Here is a 20,687-nt window from a genome sequence, read left to right as displayed (position 1 = left end):
TCGTTGCGTGTCAAATGGGGAACAGCATCATCGATTCTACTATAATATATCATCTGAATATATGCTCACGATAATCCGAATCAGGTTTTTATAAAAGAAATAAATAATAGTTTAAAAAAAAACAAAAAAAAAATACGCTTTTGCTTTTCAGGATATTATCAAAATAACCCTTCTACTCATATCTGTTGATAAAATATTTATAGCTACTGATACCATGCACCCTACGCCTTTTTACAATAAAATATTTTTTTCTTACACAATTCTTAATTCAAATTTATTAAAACTTACTTTCTATTTTTTAGTTGAATTAGTTAGTTAGTTTTAGATAATAAAACGTATTTTTTTAGTTTTTTATAACAATTATTTATTTTAAATTTTTTTTATTATTGAATTGTCATCGGTCCTTAATAAGTATACCAAATTTCGAGTTAATCCGACATTTTGGAGGAGGTCAAAATCATGTTCCAAGATTCTGTTACAAACATACATACATAAGTCTGAAGCTAATAAAAGCGTCTTAACAAAAAAAACAATAAAGTCTTAGTTTCATTGTCTTGACTAAGTAGGAAGGATTACCATGAAATTTTATTCACATCAAACATTTTCACTCACCAATTCGTCCAATACATATCGTAAACGTTGAGGACCACGGTCGCCTGTCCGGGCCGAGGGTGCTGGGAGTCTGAACGGCGCGATAGCAGCGACATGCAAGACGGGAACATGGCGCAAATACCGCACGACTAATAAAATAATAAAACACAACAGTTTAGCCAATTACTGGTTTAATACTGGTGGTAGGACCTCTTGTGAGTCCGCACGGGTAGGTAGGTACCTTGCCTATTTCTGCCGTGAAGCAGTAATGCGTTTCGGTTTGAAGGGCGGGGCAGCCGTTATAACTATACTGAGACCTTAGAACTTATATCTCAAGGTGGGTGGCGCATTTACGTTGTAGATGTCTATGGGCTCCAGTAACCACTTAACACCAGGTTGACTGTGAGCTCGTCCACCCATATAAGCAATAAAAAAAAGGAAAAAAAATAATCAATAATATCATTCACAAAAAAAAAACCAAAAAATCATCATTGCCGAATTATTGCTTAACATATCGAGGGTTGAAAGTGTATATTATGGTTAAAGCGACATTTATCTTTGTTATTAAAGGTCCGTTTTATTCGGTATAAGTATCAACAGTTCAATGGTTTCAATTGAACTTCAACTATTTTTACCCTATTCAAATATCTAAAGAAGTTTTTTTGTTATCTTATTTTTTTCCAAATTTCAAACTTTAAATAGCTCTCCTGTAATGTTGCACAAATATCGCTTAACCCAAAAGGTCTTTCACCCCTCAACATATAAGTTTAAGAAGGCGTTTGTTTATATATACGCGTTAATTTTTATAGAAAAAATTATAATATAGACGATAGGAATGACGACAAATGTTAAAGACTACTCTTTTTTTTAATATTAATATTTTTTTTAAACTGATTTTATGCACAACCCTATTAAAATAAATTGACACATTCTTTATACACGGGTGGAAATAAATTCAAATTTACATTAAGAGGTAAAACTTTGCTATAGAATTTTCAATTTCATTCACCCTTTTTCTATAGTTTTTAACATCGATGCATCAGAGAATTAAAGTATTTTAATACATCAATTATATAAATACTATATTATTTATCTACACACCAAAAGCATATTTTTTTTATTGCCGACAGCAGCACTTGACAAATACTAAATTCAAATTAACTTTGTAAAACTATTTAATCTGTGGTAGACTTTTTGGCGGGAGCGCGAGGAGTGAAGTTGTGTGTATTGTTTTATTTTGTCTATTTAGTGTTTCTTCAGGTTTAAATGTGTAATAACGGTGGTTTATTAACTGTTTAATATCTGTGAAAGTGCACAAATGTGGGAAAATGAAACAAAACCGCTGAACGTAACTTCTTAGGATCCTCCAAAAAGTCCACTGAAAAAATCTCAGTAAATGACCACCGTTTTACTGAGATTATATGTCATCCTATATCATCTCATCTCATTTCATCCCAGATGATTAATGTCTCAAATTAACCATCTTCATTTTATTTCACTTCATATTATCCTTTTTGTAAAAGTAAGAATATAAATTAAAATAAGACATGACTTAAAGGTCGTAGTATAACCTGGTAGGTCATAAAATACCTTAAAAAAAAGCTAGAATTCAGAAATACATCTCATCAAGATCAAAAGATAAAGAACGTAAGTTTTTAATTTGAACAAGGTACTCATATTTTAGTTTAGCTTGCTTAATGGGATAGAAATATCATTTAAGAAAATTGAGAAAATTACATACATAGTAACGTCATTAAAGTCATGCTTCTATTTTGGAGGGAAAACAGATTTGTTTTTTTTTTAAATCGTAGATCTGGCAACACTTAAATTTAGCAAAAAAAAAAAAAGTTTGGACTCCTAAGTTTGGACTCCTTAAAAAAGAGAATAGAGAGCTAATGGAGTTTTATAGACCAGTGGCTTTGCTACCTGTTTTCTCTAAGATAGTTGAAAAGTTTTTGTACAAAGAAATATATGATTTTCTTGAAAAATATAACGTTCTGCTTGAAAACCAAAAAGGATTTCGTCAAAATAAAAATATAAATATGGCAATTTTCGACTTTTTGAACGTTATTACATGTGATATGGACAAGGGTAACTACATCACTGCTCTTTTCTGCGATATGACTCAAGCTTTCGATCATGTCGATTTTAACATACTGTTAAGTAAATTGGAATACTGCGGGATGCGAGGAAATATATTAAACTTACTGGAGTCTTATTTAAAAGATCGAATACAATACACTGAAATTAGTAACATAGATTTTGTAAAAAAAACAGAACTTAAATTTAAGTCTAACAAACGTAAGATTACATACGGTGTTTCGCAAGGAAGCGTACTTGGGCCTCTCTTATTTATAATTTACATTAATGATTTTCCAAATTCAATTGACCACCCTATGACCCTTTTTGCAGACGACAGCACCATAACTATTAGGTGTAGAAATGACATTTTATATGAACACGATATTAATAGTACTCTTCATTCAATAATATCTTGGCTTGATAAAAATAATTTAATAATTAATTTAGAAAAAACAAAATTTATGCAATTTTATCAAAGAAATAAATATATTAATTTGACCATTTATAATAATAACAATCATATATATGAAACAGCAAATGTAGATTTCCTCGGTGTAAAAATTGACAACAAATTAGATTGGAAATCTCATACAGACGGACTGTGTAAACGTGTCAGCTCCTCGGCCTATGCACTCTTTAAATTATCCTCTATTTTAAACACAGACGCCTTACTAACTGCATATCGTGGTGTAGTTGAATCCTGTCTTAGATATGGAATAATTTTCTGGGGAAACTCAACGCAGAAAGATCAAGTTTTTAAGGCACAAAAAAGGTGTTTAAGGTCTATGTTTGGATTGGCAATAGCCGACAGCTGCAAGCCATATTTTGCAAAGCATAAACTTTTTACCCTTCCTTGTCTATATATATACGAAGTTGCATCTTTTGTTAAAACTTGTCCCAATAGATTCACTAAGATGTCTAATGTGGCAAACAGAAATCGACGCGACGATAAGCTATGTTTTCCAAAAACCAAAACTACATTAAAGAATAATAGTATACTATGTATGAGCGTTAGGATATTTAATAAACTACCGAAGAAATTAAGAGACTTAGATGATTTTAAATTAAAAAAAAACCTAAAAGGTAATCTTATTAGTGAAAATTATTATCACGTGAATGATTTTCTTGGGGATGACATTGAAAATAAATGGATTTTTAATTATTAGTTGAATTATGGATGAATGAATGGTAAATTATATAATATTGTAACTATGCACTGCACTAAAATTCGCATGTCAAATAATGACAAAGCATACACGCTGCTTTTAACTTATGTAATAACTCATTTTCACTATGCTTGGCGAATAAATGATTTCTTTCTTCTTTCTTTCTTTCCTAATAAAAAATCTAGAGAAGTTTTCATAACATTATGTTTGTCGTCGTTTGTTTTAAAATTACAGTTATTTAAAATTTACCTGAAGCGGCTTGTAAGTACGATAATTTATATATTAATACGTGAAGCAAAAACTTTGTATCCCTTTTTACGAAAATTGCGTGGAGGAGTATGAAATTTTCCACACTTATAGAGAATATAGAGAAGAAGTGCACAATGCTAATATTTTTTTTAAATAATGCATAAAAGATACATTAAATCAATAAAAAAAACATTACACACACTACCATTACGTATTTGACACACACGTAATTATTATTATTTATTTATTTTAGATATTTATTTATTGTCAAACTTTTGTTCTTGACGTCTATGGTCAAATTGAGAATATTTTTTTTATTACCCTTGTAGGCAGACGAGCATACGGCCCATCTGATGGTGAGTGGTTACCGTCGCCCATGGACTTCAGCAATGCCAGGGGCAGAGCCAAGCCGCTGCCTACCCCAAAATACATTAAATATTGTTTGTCTTTATTAATATTTTTCTATAGTGTAGTCTTGGCGTTGAAAATAAAATCTTAATAGTGTACAAACTTAAAATTCCAATTAATTATAGTCGAATTTCGACTACTGCGGGACCTCTAGTATATTCTAAATGCCTAACAAGTATGAAGCCAGTCATCGCAATATCCTGTCAATTGAACTCTTATCGCAACGCACAAGAAAACAATATAATAGTCTTTCTTGTAGAACATGGCACTAACATTTACGTATTGACATTGAAAGCTATATCCGTGATTAAGATAACGATGTAATTAAAACGTTATGATTACGACAATTCATTGATAAATGATAAGATTCGAATGACACCAAATTGTAGCTTTTAATCGAAAATCCAAAAATAAAACGTGTTATCTGAAATTACTGTTACTCAGCTTGTGTGTTTTGAAGAATTGTTTGAACTTATCTTATCTTATGTAGGCATTTATTTTAACATCTATCACCATCTTCGTTGAGTTCGACGAGCGAACTAATCCGTAGGCACAGCCCACTGAGTTTCTCGACGGAAATTCTCAGTGGGTGGCGTTTTCGATCCGGTGGTAGATTCAGCGAAGTACTGTCCTTGTACTGAGCCCATAAACTCAACAGTATGCATCACTATATTTCGGATCAACTACATGTAAACATATGTACATACATACATTCTCTTTTGTATATATCGATTATGTAGTGAAGTATAAGACTCCCCGCGCACTAGGCAGCCTGGTTGCCGCAGCCAGACGAATATATGGCGTTGTATGGAAGTCCGTGCACATAAGCAGCCCGGAACTCTTGGTTGCGGCAGTCAATACAACGCGCCTGTCGCACGGCAGCCAGAGCGAGTGTTGGCGAATGTATGTGGCTGCTGTCAGTCCCCGCGCACTTGCTGTAGCAGCCAATGCGTGTTCGTTTTGCTTAATCTTATACCTTTAAATGAGCAATTCTTGTATACCTATATAATCTGAATCTCGGAAACGGCTCCAACGATTTTCATAAAATTTAGTATAATACAGGGGATTTCGGGGGCGATAAATCAATCTAGCTACGATTTATTTTCAGAAAATGTTGTTTTATTCGTGTTTTCAATAATCAACCCTTCCCGACATCTATTGGCGAATAATAATACTATTTTTCTTAATTGAAGGCAACTAACCGCTTTAAAGACACAACAAGATGGCGTTATCAAAAAAAAACGGTCATCATCTAGTGTTAGTGATATGACACAGTATGCTTGTACAATCTCTTGTATTTAAAAAAACCGGTCTGGGTTTGTATGAAAATCTTTAAAATAATTACAGAGTAAGCCTTTTGGGTGCCGTTCTAAACAAAGAGGATGAATCCAGTGTCTTTTCTTTGCTTTGCGTTTTTTACGAGATAAATTCCAAATCGCTCGACGAAACGATCATAAGTGGGCCTCGATTGGCTTTTATAACGGGCTGCTCAAATATTATTTTATATTTTAACGGCCGTCTGGTGTAGTGGTAAGTGACGGTCACTACACAAGGAGGTCGCGGGTTCGAATCCCGCCAAGGGAAGATATTTGTATGGTAAATATAAAATGTATTTTCCAGGGTTATGGATGTATATTAAATATACGTATGTGTATAATAAAAAATCTTACATTTATTTCCGTTATCTGGTACCTGTAATACAAGTTCTTTACAAACTTATACCGGGACCAGTTAACGTGGCGTGATTGTTAGTAAATATTTATTTATTTATTATTTCGGTTGCCGCAGCCAGGCTGCTTAGTGCGCGGGGAGCCTTATACTCTTGACAGATTTTTGGCAATGGTTCGATTGTTATTGACGACTTAAGTAACCGCATTGAGAGCCGTATACTTTGTATGGTAGCGTAAATGTGAACGACATCTCTAAAGAAAATGTTCACGGTAAGCAATTTCATTTTCATACAAACGCAAAGAATAGCTTTCAAGTCGATGGAATCTTCGTTATCGGTGTAAAATGTCAATGACATTTAAGCCTTTCGCGGTAGCGCTTCGGCTTAACGTTAAGTCGCTTGTGAGTATTAGGTTTAAAACTGTATTAAATGGTTTATGCAGTATGGTCACCAGTACTGGGGCCGCTTTTAAAATCGTGCAAGCCGGATCCGGATAGGTCCGCGTCCGATGGCGGGGGTCCGAGTAGTGGACGATAGCGAGTGCGGTACCCACCGGTGGTAGATTCTGCGAAGCACGGCTCTTGCTAGGGTCAGTGTTAGCAACAGACCCGGTTTGAGCCCCGTGAGCTCACCTAGACGTCAAGGAGAAGCTGATATAGCCTCTCAACGCTATCAGCATAGGTAAGGAAAAAAAAGCGGTACACTGGGTTCGAACATGGCAAAGGTTGGAAACGCTATAACAGACAGGTACAAGGATAATGTGAGCGCTGCCACGTTCTAGTACCTCATTCAAAAAGAAGTAAAAGCGTGTAACATGTTTTCGTGCAAGCTTCCTATTCCGACCCTGTTTGTCCTCGGGTAATGTTCCAGAACAATCCACGGCCGTGATGAAACTTCGTCGGGAACGTGGCATTTCGGATTTCAAAAGCGATTCACAGCTCAACGTTCCTTTGTTCTCTGCGAGTACAACTTGTTTTGCTTTAATATTTGCGATAAATTCATTAAAGGCTTCAAATTAGTCTGAAAAGTTTCGAATTGGTACTATAGAAAATTGGTGGGTGGTTTTTTGTTGTGGCATCAAAGATTTTTATTTTTTATTGCTTTGATGGGTGGACGAGCTCAGAGCCCACCTGTTGTTAAGTGGTTACTGGAGCCCATACACATCTATAACGTAAATGCGCCACCCACCTTGAAATATAAGTTCTAAGGTCTCCTCAGTACAGTCACAACGGCTGCCCCACCCTTAAAACCGAAACGCATTACTGCTTCACGGCAGAAATAGGCAGGGTGGTGGTACCTACCCGTGCGGACTCACAAGAGGTCCTACCACCAGTAATAATAGCATACCTTTCGAAAAAGAGAAAAATAATAATAAAATATTATATAAATACATAATAAAACACACACACATACATAGACATACAACGTCTACCAACTCACAATTTCTTATGAATGATAACAATATATTTTAATTTCGAACACTTAGATGCGTGTGTTTGCAAATATTATCTATGTTATACTTATTATGTATTTTATAATAAATATTTCGTATCTGAATAAATAAGGACACTGGGGTTGTTTTCAAATTTGGGGCTATAAGCGAGTCATTTGATTTAATTCTCATAACCTTAATGTTACCGTAATTATAAGTACAGCAAATTTGTTGTCATGACAACAGGCATGTAGTCCTATAACTATATATTCGTAAGCACTGTTACATTAGGAGTTGTACATTAAAAACTACCCCAAATCTCTCATTCGTATAACTGGTTCGAAATTCAATTTCTAACTTGTTTGCTATTTTTCCAGTAATGCGTGTTGATATTCGGCAATTTTATTTAGTCAGTATATAATACAATAATAAAGGAAAACTAACTGGATATTAGAACATTATTAAAAACAAAATAAGTACGATTTATAAGCTTTTAAAAAAAAGTTCCTATTTAAATTGTCATCCGTGTTGGCGTTATCAAATGCGTAAAATGAAAAATATAAAAGAATATCTTCTATATATATAAAAATGAATTGCTGTTCGTTAGTCTCGCTAAACTCGAGAAGGGCTGGACCGATTTGGCTAATTTTGGTCTTGAATTATTTGTAGAAGTCCAGAGAAGATTGAAAAGGGTAGATAAATAAGAAATTTCTCGAAATTAAATGAAAATAACAATTTTGTTTTTCCTTTGATGTGTCCCCCGTCAGACGGAATCCTTTTGTTTGTTTTAAGTTTATTTTATACAAAAGTTTAGGTCTTTTATTTATCGATTGAGGCACTACGAAGTCTGCCGGGTCAGCTAGTAAACTAATATATAAATCTACAGTGGTTTTTACGGATGTTCCGTTATAACTACTAAGCCATGCACCCGATTGACTTCAAACTTGGAATCCATGTAGAAAATACATGTAGGTACTTAATGGATAGGCTAATATTTATATGAGTGTTGGACTCCCTAATAATACCTAATGAAAATAAATAACAATGTTAATTTTAAATGCCCAGCGAAGCGGGCGAGTACGGCTGTATTGTATAATATTATCAATAAATGAGTGCAAATTGACTTGATTGTGATGAAGCATTTATTATTCTGAACATGCCTAAATAAAAAAAAAAACATGGAAAATTAGAGAAAGTTTAATTTCATGAAATCGTTACTTTTTTGGGACGCAAAATTGAAAACCACCCACTGAATTGCTGATATACAGATAACACGATGTTCGCATTCGGCTCGACGCAGATTACGACAATGGATAAAACAAATGAGGTGACAAAACGTTTGGAGTGTTGTTATGAAAAAAAAAGGCCACATTCATTTATTCTGAATACCTAATTATGAATACCTTTGAAGTGTTCGTGTATAGTTAGTTAGTGGAACATTAGAAATAACGTGACGCAATCAGTCAGTATAGTTTAGGAGCTGCGTGATATAATTTTCTATTTTGTTTTTTATTATTATTATTTCGCTGTTTTTCTAGGTAGCTTAAATTAGCGAACGATCTCGGACTATCTATGTGCTCAGTGCGAGTTTTGTAACGTTCTCAATAGCGTAAAAGTTAACTCAATTTTGTATGCAGTTAGAACAGCGCCCCTAGCGGGAAACGTAGGCAAACGTTCCAACTCCATACACATGTGAGTTAACTTTTACGCTATCGAGAACGTTAAAAAACTCGCACTAAGCATACTGGTGTTGGGCGGTTACCGGGAGCCTTTGGTTAATAGAGAGATATAACTTGAAACGTGAATTGGAAGTTTTAGTTGTCAACGAAAGAAATTTAAGTCTGGCTTTTTTATTGCTGCCTTATTGGACGAGAAGGACACCGCTGGTCTTCGTTCTCGTCGAGCCCGTCGCTTGCGACGAAGGGCAGCGGCTTGGCTCTGCCCCTGGCATTGCTGAAGTCCATGGGCGACGGTAACCACTCACCATCAGGTGGGCCGTGTGCTCGTCTGCCTACAAGGGCAATAAAAGAAGGGTTCGACGAGTAAATTAACCCACAGACACAGCCCACTGAGTTTTTCGCCAGATCTTTTCAGTGAGTCGCGTTTCCGATCCCGTGGTAGATTCTGCGAAGCACGGCTCTTGCTGGCGTTCGTGTTAGCAACGTCGTCAGGTTTGAGCCCCGTGAGCTCACCTACTAGTTACGGTTACGCCGAAATAGCCTTATAGCTTAGGTAGGAAAAAAAAAGCACACCTAATGGGCACATCTGATGGTGAGTGGTTACCGTCGCTCAAGGACATCAGCCACACCAGGGGGAACAGCGAACCCGCTGCTTACCGAAAAACCAGTTTACAAGATAACGTTAGACTAGCTCTTAGACAACTTTTAAAATTAAGCAAAACCCGACTTAAACGCAGAAGAAGGAAACAAAAGTAAGTTCCTTGTACATGCAAATGAATACATTTACTGAAGGACAGATGTAACGATACTAAGTTGTAACAAACTACATAAATTAAATGTACTGAATTAATATTTTTTTTTTATTGCTTAGATGAGTGGACGAGCTCACAGCCCACCCAATGTTAAGTGGTTACTGGAGCCCATAGACATCTACAACGTAAATGCGCCACTCACCTTGCGATACAAGTTCTAAGGTCTCAAGTGTAGTTACAACGGCTACCCCGCCCTTCAAACCGAAACGCATTACTGCTTCACGGCAGGAATAGGCGGGGTGGTGGTACCTATCCGTGTGGACTCACAAGAGGTCCTACCACCAGTAAAATACAAAAATGTTTGGAATATAGATATATCGAGGGGTGAAAGGCTATTTTGGTTTAAACGACATTTTTACAATTTTACAGGAGAGCTATTTAAAGTTTTTATTTAAATTATGAAAAAATATCATTACAAAAAAAAATCTTCAGCTATTTGAATGGGAAAAACTTAATTGGAGTTCAATTAAAAACATCGAACTGTTGATGCTAATACCAAACAAAGCAGATTACAAAGTTAAATGTCGCGTGTTATGCGCTATATAGGATAGTAGACAGCGTTACCGATTTGTCGGTAGTTATAAAATTATTTGGTCTATAATGTTTTTTTAAATATATTTTAAATCAGTTTACTGCCTCATTGCGACGTATATGCGACTTTAAAGCCACGAAAGTCACTGGTCAGTAGCAAAATCGTATTTAATTTCTTGCGTAACTTTTTTTTTTTTGGTGTATTTAATCCTATTTATAGGGCTGCACTATGTACGTAATTAATAAATAATAATTAAAAGCTTGTCGATAATAATCGCATCGCTTGAAAACGTCTAGACCGATTCAGGACTTATGATCTTCAAAAGTTCACAATGAGCACAAAATTAAATGACGTTATTAGAAAAATATAAATATTGAAAATTTAACAGAATCTAACGGGTCAGCGAGTTCAAAATTTTTTTTTATTGCTTCGGTGGGTGGACGACCTCACAGCCCACCTGGTGTTAAGTGGTTACTGGAGCCCATAGACATCTACAACGTAAATGCGCCACCCACCCACCAAAAACCTAAGGCGGATTTTAAGTGAAGAAAACTTACGTTTTTCGGTTTTATTGTTACATTAATTTTCTTTCTCATATTCACGAAGAAAACACATATCTAGTTAACACTTTTTCACGTAACAAAGACAGGTTGTGCTTCGTGAGCCGTGTAAACTCACCTACCAAGCCGTGCGTATCTACAATAGCCCTTCGAAGCTACCGGCTGTTATATAGGAACAATAAAGAAAAAACAAGAAACAATTGTTACACAAACTCGGGACACAACCACACCGCTTCCGTATTCAACACCGACTGTTGACAATCAACTGACATGTGCGTAAGTAAAGCTAGGTTTACAAATGCAAACACGCTTCTTGGGATGACGATAATCCGCGCTCACATGCGAGATAAATTAGGTTCGCTAATGAGTCAAACATTGGTCCGAGTGCACATCACTATTGGAGGCACAATTTGAGCATTATTAACAGGTTGACTGCCACGCAGGTCATGCCCTACGCGGCGTCAGAATATCTAGTAGACCCTGGGAAAGACGAATCCGTGCCCACTGAGTTTCACGCCGGATCTTCTTAGTGGGTCGCGATTCCGATCCGGTGGTAGATTCAGCGAAGCACTGCTTTTGGTAGGGCTAGTGTTAGCAAACTCTCTAAGGTTGAGCCCGTAAGGTCACATACACATCGGGGCGTAACTGGAAGCCTCTTAGGCTACCAGTGAATAAGTAGGAAAAAAAAGTATCCAAAGATACTGAGAATGAATCTATTTTAGTGACGCGTTTCGGTTTGAAGGGTGGGGCAGCCGTTGTACTGTAAAAACTGAGAACTTAGAATTCATATCTCAAGGTAGGTAGCGGCATTTACGTTGTAGATGCCTATGGGCTTTGATAACCACTTAAAGTCAAGTGGGTCGAGAGCTCGTCTACCCAACTAAGCAATAAAAAGAATACATTAACAAACAAAAGAAGGCAAAAGTAGGCAATCCAGGCGCTTTGCCCACTGAGTTTCTCGCCGGATCTTCTCAATGGGTGGCGTTTCCGATCCGGTGGTAGATTGTGTGAAACACGGCTCTTGCTAGGGCCAGTGTTGGCAACACTCCCGGTTTGAGCCTGTGAGGTCACCTTACACGTCAAGGAGAAGCTGAAATAGCGTCTCAAGGCTATAATATAAAATTAAATAGTATTATTATACTATACAAAACTGAGCTTCCTTTCCACTCATTAACATACAGGTGAGTGATTCCGCCTAACAAAAATCTTTTCCGGCGTCGTATCCTTTAGGCTACGACGGCTTCAAATCCGATATCCCATTGAGTATTTAACATTATGTAACGTGCTTTCAGTGTTTTTTTATGATTCAGGGATTACTGGTGGCCCGGAGGCCTTTCCAGTTTCACCAGGACAGGTGGGCGAGCAAGGGCTCAGACAGGAAAGGTGGGATTTGCTAACAGCTACCCGAGCGCCTCCAAAGGAGACCTAACAACTCAAGAGTAACTGCTTCGCGAATAAATCTACCACCGGATCGGAATCGCGACCCGCTGAGAAGATCCGGCGAAAAACTCAGCGGGCTGATGTTTAGGTTAGGTTGCACGTCGAATTCTTTGTCGAGTTCGACGAGTACGGTTACCGGGGTCCCTAAGCTTGCTCCTAGTGTTAGAGCTGAAGGCGTCTAATGCAACGGTTATTGGATCTGTGTGCTTAGTGCGAGTTTTTGAACGTTCTCGATAGCGTAAAAGTTAGCCCAATTTTGTATGCAGTTGGAACAGCGCCCCTAGCGGCAAACGTAGGCAAACGATCCCTTTCCATACAAATAAATACGAGCTAACTTTCCGGTTATCGTTCTCGTCGAACCCGTCGCTTGCGACAAAGGGCTTGACGAGTCAGTTAACCCACAGATACAGCCCACTGAGTTTCTGGCCGGATCTTTTCAGTGGGTCGCGTTTCCGATCCGGTGGTAGATTCTGGAAGCACGACGCTTGCTAGGGCCAGTGTTAGCAACGTCGTCAGGTTTGAGTCCGGCGAGCTCACCTACTAGTTAAGGTTACGCTGATATAGCCTCTCAAGGCTCTCAGTTTAGGTAGGAAAAAAAAAGCTAACTTTTACGCTATCGAGAACGTTAAAAAACTCGCACTAAGCACACTGATGGATCCGTAAGGACGTGGCTTTTAATGTACCTACCGAGTGTTCCATTATACGGAGATGAAACCGCTGCTGTGACCCGACAATTGACCGTTTAACGAATCAACCGGGACGCAATTAAAGTGAACGACTCGTATAGTATTTACGGTTTTATTTTAATTATTTAATACTAGCAGCCCGCTCCCGCTCCGCTCGGGTCTTTAACAAAAATTTCAACGATATTTTTCACGTTGTTTTATTTTTTAAAATAAAAGAACACTTATTGCATAACTAACTATAATATATAATAAAAAACTATAGTCAGACATATGCTGTCGCGACACTTTTTGTAAATAATAATGTGTTCTACAAAGTCATAGTACATTATTTTATACTATCTATATATAAAAATGAACTGCTGTTAGTTATTCTCGCTAAAACTCGAGAACGGCTGGACCGATTTGGATAATTTTGATCTTGAATTATTTGTGGAAGCCCAGAGAAGGTTTAAAAGGTGAAAAAATATGAAAATGGACCAGTCATATAAGAGAACATTTGATTACGTCTACTGCCCGTATCTTTAGACGTTTCGTCAAATATTCCTCCACTCTTAACTCATCCGATTACACTCGAGCATTCCACCCAAACTTACTCGAGTTTGGTTTTTTTTTAGTCGACCATTACATTATTCCTCAACTCTACTCGAATGAGGTAGACCCGTGGTATTGCATCACCATGACGTCATCAGTTTGAGGAATTTTTTCCAAGGACGTTTGAGTGGAGTTAATTTTTTACGACTAAGCATACCAAAACGCGCGTTGGAGGTTGAGTCGAGTCGAGTTAAGCTCGTGTGAACGACTAAAGATACGGGGGTACGACTTTCGACAAAAGAAAAATAGGTACATTGTAATTATTTGATCGAGACGAAAATATATGAATGTCTGAGGGTGCAAGATAAAGAACGGAAGCCACAGAAATAATTGAGGAGCCAGCGCGATTACGTTTCTAGATAATACGCGACAGGTCACACGGGAACAGATAAGAACGCGGTCTGAAAATGTCCTCTGGCTTGGCAACCCATTTAGTTTCTCGCTGTATTTTCTAAGTGGGTCGCGATTCAGATCAAGTAGATTTTTTTTATTGCTAGATGGATGGACGAGCTCACAGCCCACTTGGAGTTCAGCGGTAACTGGAGCCCATAGACATCTACAACGTAAATGCCGCCACCCACCTTGAGATATGAGTTCTAAGGTCTCAGTATAGTTACAACGGCTGCCCCACCCTTCAAACCGAAACGCATTACTGCTTTAGAAATAGGCAGGGTGGTGGTACCTACCCGTGCGGACTCACAAGAGGTCCTACAACAAGTAATAACGCAAATTATAAGTTTGATTTTTATTACACGATGTTATTCCTTCACCGTGGAAGTCAACCGTGAACAATTTTCAAGTACCTACGTATTTCATTAGAAAAATTGGTACACCGGAATGGATTCGAACACCATTGCATCGCTAGATACGAATGCACCGGACGTCTTATCCTTTAGGCTACGACGACTTCAGCGAACTGCCCTTGCTAGGGCTAGTGTTAGCTAATGCTGTCAGGTTGAGCCCGTGAGCACATCTAGGGCGTAGCTGAAATAGCCTTCTAAACTACTAGCAAAAAGGTAAGCCAGCAAAAAAAAGAAGACTCCCGTCCTATTCTATAGTTCCAAAGGTCGCCATTCATAGTATTTTTAGAAGCGACAATACAAAATTCGAAGCAAACATATCAGCGCACCCGTTTCCAGTGAATTATTTATGTATGACATCAGACACTAGTTCAAAGATCATGTTACGATTTATTGAAAACGATAGGTATGCATTCTATCGCTTCAGGTAACTTACTGGGGGGCTTTAGGGCATATGTACCTATCGATCACTATAGTAGAACACAAGTATAAACCAGTTTAAACCAGTTATTTAAAGAATACCTTACTTATAGTGGTTTAAAAACTGGTGGTAGGAACTCTTGTGAGTCCGCGCGGTTAGGTATCACCGCCCTGCCTATATCTGCCGTGAAGCAGTAATGCGTTTCGGTTTGAAGGGCGGGGCAGCCGTTGTAACTATACTGAGACCTTAGAACTCATTTCTCAAGGTGGGTGGCGCATTTACGTTATAGATGTCTGTAGGCTCCAGTAACCACTGAATACCAGGTGGGCTGTGTGTGAGCTCGTCCACTCATCTAAGCAATAAAATAAAACTCAAATCAGTTCAAACCAATGCAAACGAGTTATTTTAATAATACCTTACTAACCGTGGTTTAAAAATTACTTTCAGATCGGATAAGATACTACTGTTCCTTCGTCACCAATGTATACACAGTTAACCTTGACATTAATGCTATTATAATTACCGTGGGAAAGCAATGGAAAGGAGACCACCGGTGATAGTCCGTCTTGTGAGTCCGCACGGGACATATTATGTATACTAGCTGTTTGATGTCAGTTTCTGCTATTTGATAACAGATGGCGTTAGTCGACATAACAATATTGTAGTCAAACCCGATTCTGTAGACCGATTGGTAAACAGTCGACGTCGCCCTAAGCACGTTATTACGGATCCCCCCGATCCATTAACGGTGCTTTTAGGTACCTCGAGCACCGGTCACTGTCCTCGTCGAACCCGTCGCTTGCGACGAAGGGCTCGACGAGTGAATTAACCCATAGATACAGCCCACTGAGTATCTCGCCGGATCTTCTCAGTGGGTCGCGTTTCCGATCCGGTGGTAGATTCTACGAAGCACTGCTCTAGCTAGGGTCAGTGTTAGCAACACTCCCGGTTTGAGCCCCGTGAGCTCACCTACACGTCAAGGAGAAGCTGAAATAGCCTCTCAAGGCTATCAGCATAGGTAGGAAAAAATGTAGTTTAAAAACTAATAAAAAAATACGTTTTAAGAGTGTTTTTTTTTTGTCCCGGTGGATATTAGGCTGATTTAATCAAATTATTCCATTGTCACCAGCGGTCGTGATCCGTATGCAAATTAGGTTGAAAGATTCCGTTACATAAATAAATGGATACAGATAATTAGGCTAATAAAAGCGTATTAAAGAAAGTCTATACTTATAACCCGTTTTCAAAACCCAACCTATATGGAAAACACTGCAGTAAATGCAGGATTGCCTCCCGTGTCGGTTGCTATATATTTGGAATGATGTCGATAAATGGATCCTATTCATGCGTGTAAAGTGTAGAGCGTCGGTAAGCCGACTATTTGCGCAGATTGAGTATAGGTATTAGGTATATTAGGTATGTTAGGTATAGGTATTAGGTATAGACCTGTACGAACGTGTCTTAGCGAGCATCTCTAAAACGTTTTTAATCCATACTATAATATTATAAAGCTAAAGAGTTTGTTTGTTTGTTTGAACGCGCTAATCTCAGGAACTACTGGTCCGATTTGAAAAATTATTTCAGTGTTAGATAGCCCATTTATCGAGGGAGGCTATAGGCTATATAACATCACGCTAAGACTAATGCAAGCAGAGCACCAATAATGTTTTAAATTCGGGGTTTTGAGAGTTTCCGCTGCGTGCGCTGCAGAAACGATTAAAGTTTCGCTAAAATAATGTATGACAGAATTGTTCCCCTTTAAAAGATCTAAAAAAAAGTCCGTGACAGCATATGTCTTTAGGTTAAGGTTGGCTCACTATAACGTTTTTTATGCTAACCAAATTTGTCCTAAAATAAAGCATTATTTATGAACTATTCCACGCGGACGAAGTCGCGGGCAAAAGCTAGTAAGTTAATAACAATCTTAAATAAACATTTAAAATTATTTTTATGAGAATTTAGCATTGATTTTATTTTTTTCTAAGGTTTTTTCTTCAAAAATCATTTAGCAATCTCTGCAAAATATTTCAAAGCTGATCTCAGCACTAAAATGGTTAATAACATCGCGCGTACCGTCACTCATCATTGTGGAAAACACATCCGATTTCAAAAATACATATTTAATGTGTGATCGATAGAAACGTGTAGAACTAATTTCGTGTCCTTATCCTTAATATTGGTGCGTACGCAACGTTCTGTCATAATTAATTCAAGGTGTATCGGAAACTAATTTTCTACAAGGACATTAGAGTCGCTAATTACCAACACCTTTCTCTTGACTCGCTACTGTATAAACTGTACCAAGTGGATTTTTTAAAATCAACTAAAAATTCAAATTTTTTTTAAATATTTCGGAATCCGATGACGATAGGATCGTAGGGAAATAATACCAGATGATGACCGAGCTTTGATCGTTTTTTTTTTTTGATAACGCCATCTTGTTGTGTCTTTAAAGCGGTAAGTTGCCCTCAATTAAGAAAAATAGTATTATTCTTCGCCAATAGATGTCGGGAAGAGTTGATTATTGAAAACACGAATAAAACAACATTTTCTGATAATAAATCGTAGGTAGCTAGATCGATTTATCGCCCCCGAAATCCCCTGTATACTAAATTTTATGAAAATCGTAGGAGCCGTTTCCGAGATTCAGATTATATATACAAGAATTGCTCATTTAAAGGTATAAGATAGTGATCCCCCTTTTATTACACGATAATCTTATAACGCATTTCGTATTACGCGATTTCAGTCATTACGCGATTTCAGTCATTACGCGATTTCCCTCGTTTAACACGAATATTACCCCATATAACGCGAGGATTTCACATGTTATATGTCTGTATATACATGCTGTGAAAATGTATACAGTTTACAATTAATTTCGGGTACCTTTGCACATTGTGTCAATTTTGTTGATATAAAATTAACATAAATTAATTTATTAAATTTGTGTTACTCGTTTTCGAATTGTAAAAACATTGGTTATTTGTATTATATTTTGTATATAACGCGTTAAGTATATGGGGTCATATAAGCTTTTATAAGATAATACTCCCATAACGCGGGACCAAACTACCGCGTTATAGGGAGGATTACTGTACTTTTCCTCTTTTTTGTTGATAAAAGATTAGCATGTGAACTATCTGATGGTAATTGGTTACAGTTGGTGGTGGTTAAGGTCAAGAGCCGCGGCTTAACTTACTATTTTAATAAGGATAGGAAGATAGATTCGGAACTTTGGTTTCTTTTTAAAACTTGGGTGTTATTTTGTTTATCGCCATCTTGCTTATTCATATCACCATGTAGAATGTAGGAGAATCGTTATACAATATAATTCCGATTAGAACTAATGCCTTAGGGTGGGAAAATGGCATGTATGTTGTTAATACGCGTGATATTCACTTGCCAATAACATGATCATTTAGAAAAAAAAAGCTATCATATTATTGTCTTTGATTTAATTATATAAAGGAGATAGATTTATTTGAACGATAAAACATCGATTTAACTTTATATTAATATATTTTATGTATCGAAATGTATAAATCTTCATCGTAAAATGTGTAAATCGATTAGTTTATGGGCGTCCCCCGGAGACTCCGAAACGGCCGGACCGATTTCGAGGAAATTTTCAGTAAATCATCAGATTGGCCGGGCGAGTGATCCTGTGAAGTTCCGTAGTGATCGGGTCGAAATGAGATCAAAGATCGACAAGCACAGCGGCCCGGATTGTGGTCTCTTTAAAAAACAACTGGTAGGACGTTTTGGGAGTCCGCAAGTTTAGGTACTACAACCCCTTTTTTTTTCGGGCCGGGGGCCGAACCTCCTACGAGGTCCCCGCGCCTAGGCGGTATGTGGGACTTGACGATCTGCAAGGTGTTGGGAGCAAACCGCGGGCGCAAGGAATTTTAGGGCCCACCCACTAAACGACTCGCCTAATTTCTGCCGTGAACCAGTAATGCATTACAATTTGAAAATTGGGACAGCCAAACCGTAAAAACTGAGACCTTAAACTCATGTCTCAAGATATATGGCAGTATTTATATCGTAAATAGGGCTCTGGTAACCACGTAACACCAATTAAGCCGTAAGGGACTAACCATTCGTCTAATACACAAAAAAAACCTACAGTCTTGCCAGATTAATAAATATGGAGGCCGTAAAAAGAGCGGCAATCTGTCAAAATCAATGAAAACCTTTGTGGTGTAGTCGTAAATAAAAATCAACACGATATTTTTCGTTTTACGACTGCACGTTACAGCTATAACAATACCGTTCATAATTATCGTAACATCATTTACGTTCGTTTCTCGTGAAAGCAATCAGAAACAAAAGAATTACGTGGACTGGTCTAATATAAATACAATGTGTGCTTCTTGTAATCATTGTTCTTACAATAAATAATCTATTTGTATTTAATTAAAACGAAAACTATAAGGCAGAACTACCTAAATAAGTACTTTTAGCTATTGATAAGAAGATGGCGGTATGCGATCACTTTTTTTTTTTTTTTATCGATTTCAGGGTCCAGACGTGTCAGTCAACAAATATGCCGCCACCCGCCAAACGGCAGTCCTTAAGAAGAAACGAAATAGAGTCACGATACTATTCCTACTAATACCACTAGTTTCTTTACAAATATAAATGTGATTAAAACAAATTTTACGGAAGTCACGAGTCGTCCATGACTGTTAAATGAAACCGTAAAATTAATTTTAATTATCGCACCTATATTTGGAGAAAATACAAATTTTATAAATCGACTTTCCCTCCAAGAGAGTAATGGCATAGTTTTATGCATAATAAAGTGACGTCATTATTCACTGTAGTGTGTTTTCTGTAGAAAAAAATCAAATTAGGTTCTAACTTTCGTATTTCAAAACAGATTTTTTAATTATGTATATTTATCGCTCACTTGTTTGATTAAATAAAAAATAATTAGTCTGTGAATTAGGTTAAGCTTTCAGAAACCGTAAAAGTAGTTATAATTTATTTTATTCTTTCCTAACTGGGTAACCTAGGTGGTTATGCCAGCAAAACCAAGTGCGTAGGAGAGTTCACGAGGCTTTAATCTGAGGACGTTGCTAGCAATATTCTTAGCAAGAGCAGTGCTTCGCAGCATCTACCACCAGATCGGAAACGCGATTCAGTAAATCTGGGGGCTATAATTTTGTCTAACACTAGGAAAAACTGAAGAAAATACTAGGTCAATTTTATTTTTACGCAGTTTTATTGGAGATGTTTAAATGTCCAACAGTTTTAATACCTTTTTTACAATTACTACATTCGTTGATGGTAACAATTCTTGTTTGCTTTATTTCAACATTTCTCCAGTCAATTTTAAAAATATCACTATCAAATTAGCGTATGATAAATTACACGCTGACACAGTGCTTGAACATCTACATTTCGGAAATAAAAGAACACATTTACGGTGCAGTCTACAACACTAAATGAGCTGTCCCAAGAATTTTTGTACTTTATCTAAAAAATTTTTGATAACAGTAACAGAAATTTACAAATCATCTTGGAGTATATAACAACATATTTGCAGAGGGAGGGACCATCT

General features: G+C 37.1%; 1 protein-coding gene across 5 annotated transcripts in view; it reads right to left on the bottom strand.

The window, feature by feature from the left end:
* LOC101737185 (deubiquitinase DESI2) overlaps positions 1-20,687 on the bottom strand; it is a 36,332-nt gene that overhangs the window by 14,210 nt on the left and 1,435 nt on the right. For 3 of the 5 annotated variants that reach the window (XM_021353407.3, XM_004923062.5, XM_038019695.2), the window contains one exon: positions 613-740. In XM_021353407.3, the coding sequence (XP_021209082.1) occupies positions 613-740 (128 nt within the window). Of the gene's footprint in view, positions 1-612; positions 741-11,177; positions 11,434-20,687 lie in introns of those variants that run through there. The other 2 variants (XM_021353408.3, XM_004923061.5) reach the window with 2 other exon arrangements.

This window comes from Bombyx mori, chromosome 24 (genome assembly GCF_030269925.1).
Source record: "Bombyx mori chromosome 24, ASM3026992v2".
Classification (NCBI taxonomy): Eukaryota; Metazoa; Arthropoda; class Insecta; order Lepidoptera; family Bombycidae; genus Bombyx; species Bombyx mori.
Note: the sequence above shows the minus strand (reverse complement) of the source record. Positions and strands in the feature narration are given on the sequence as shown.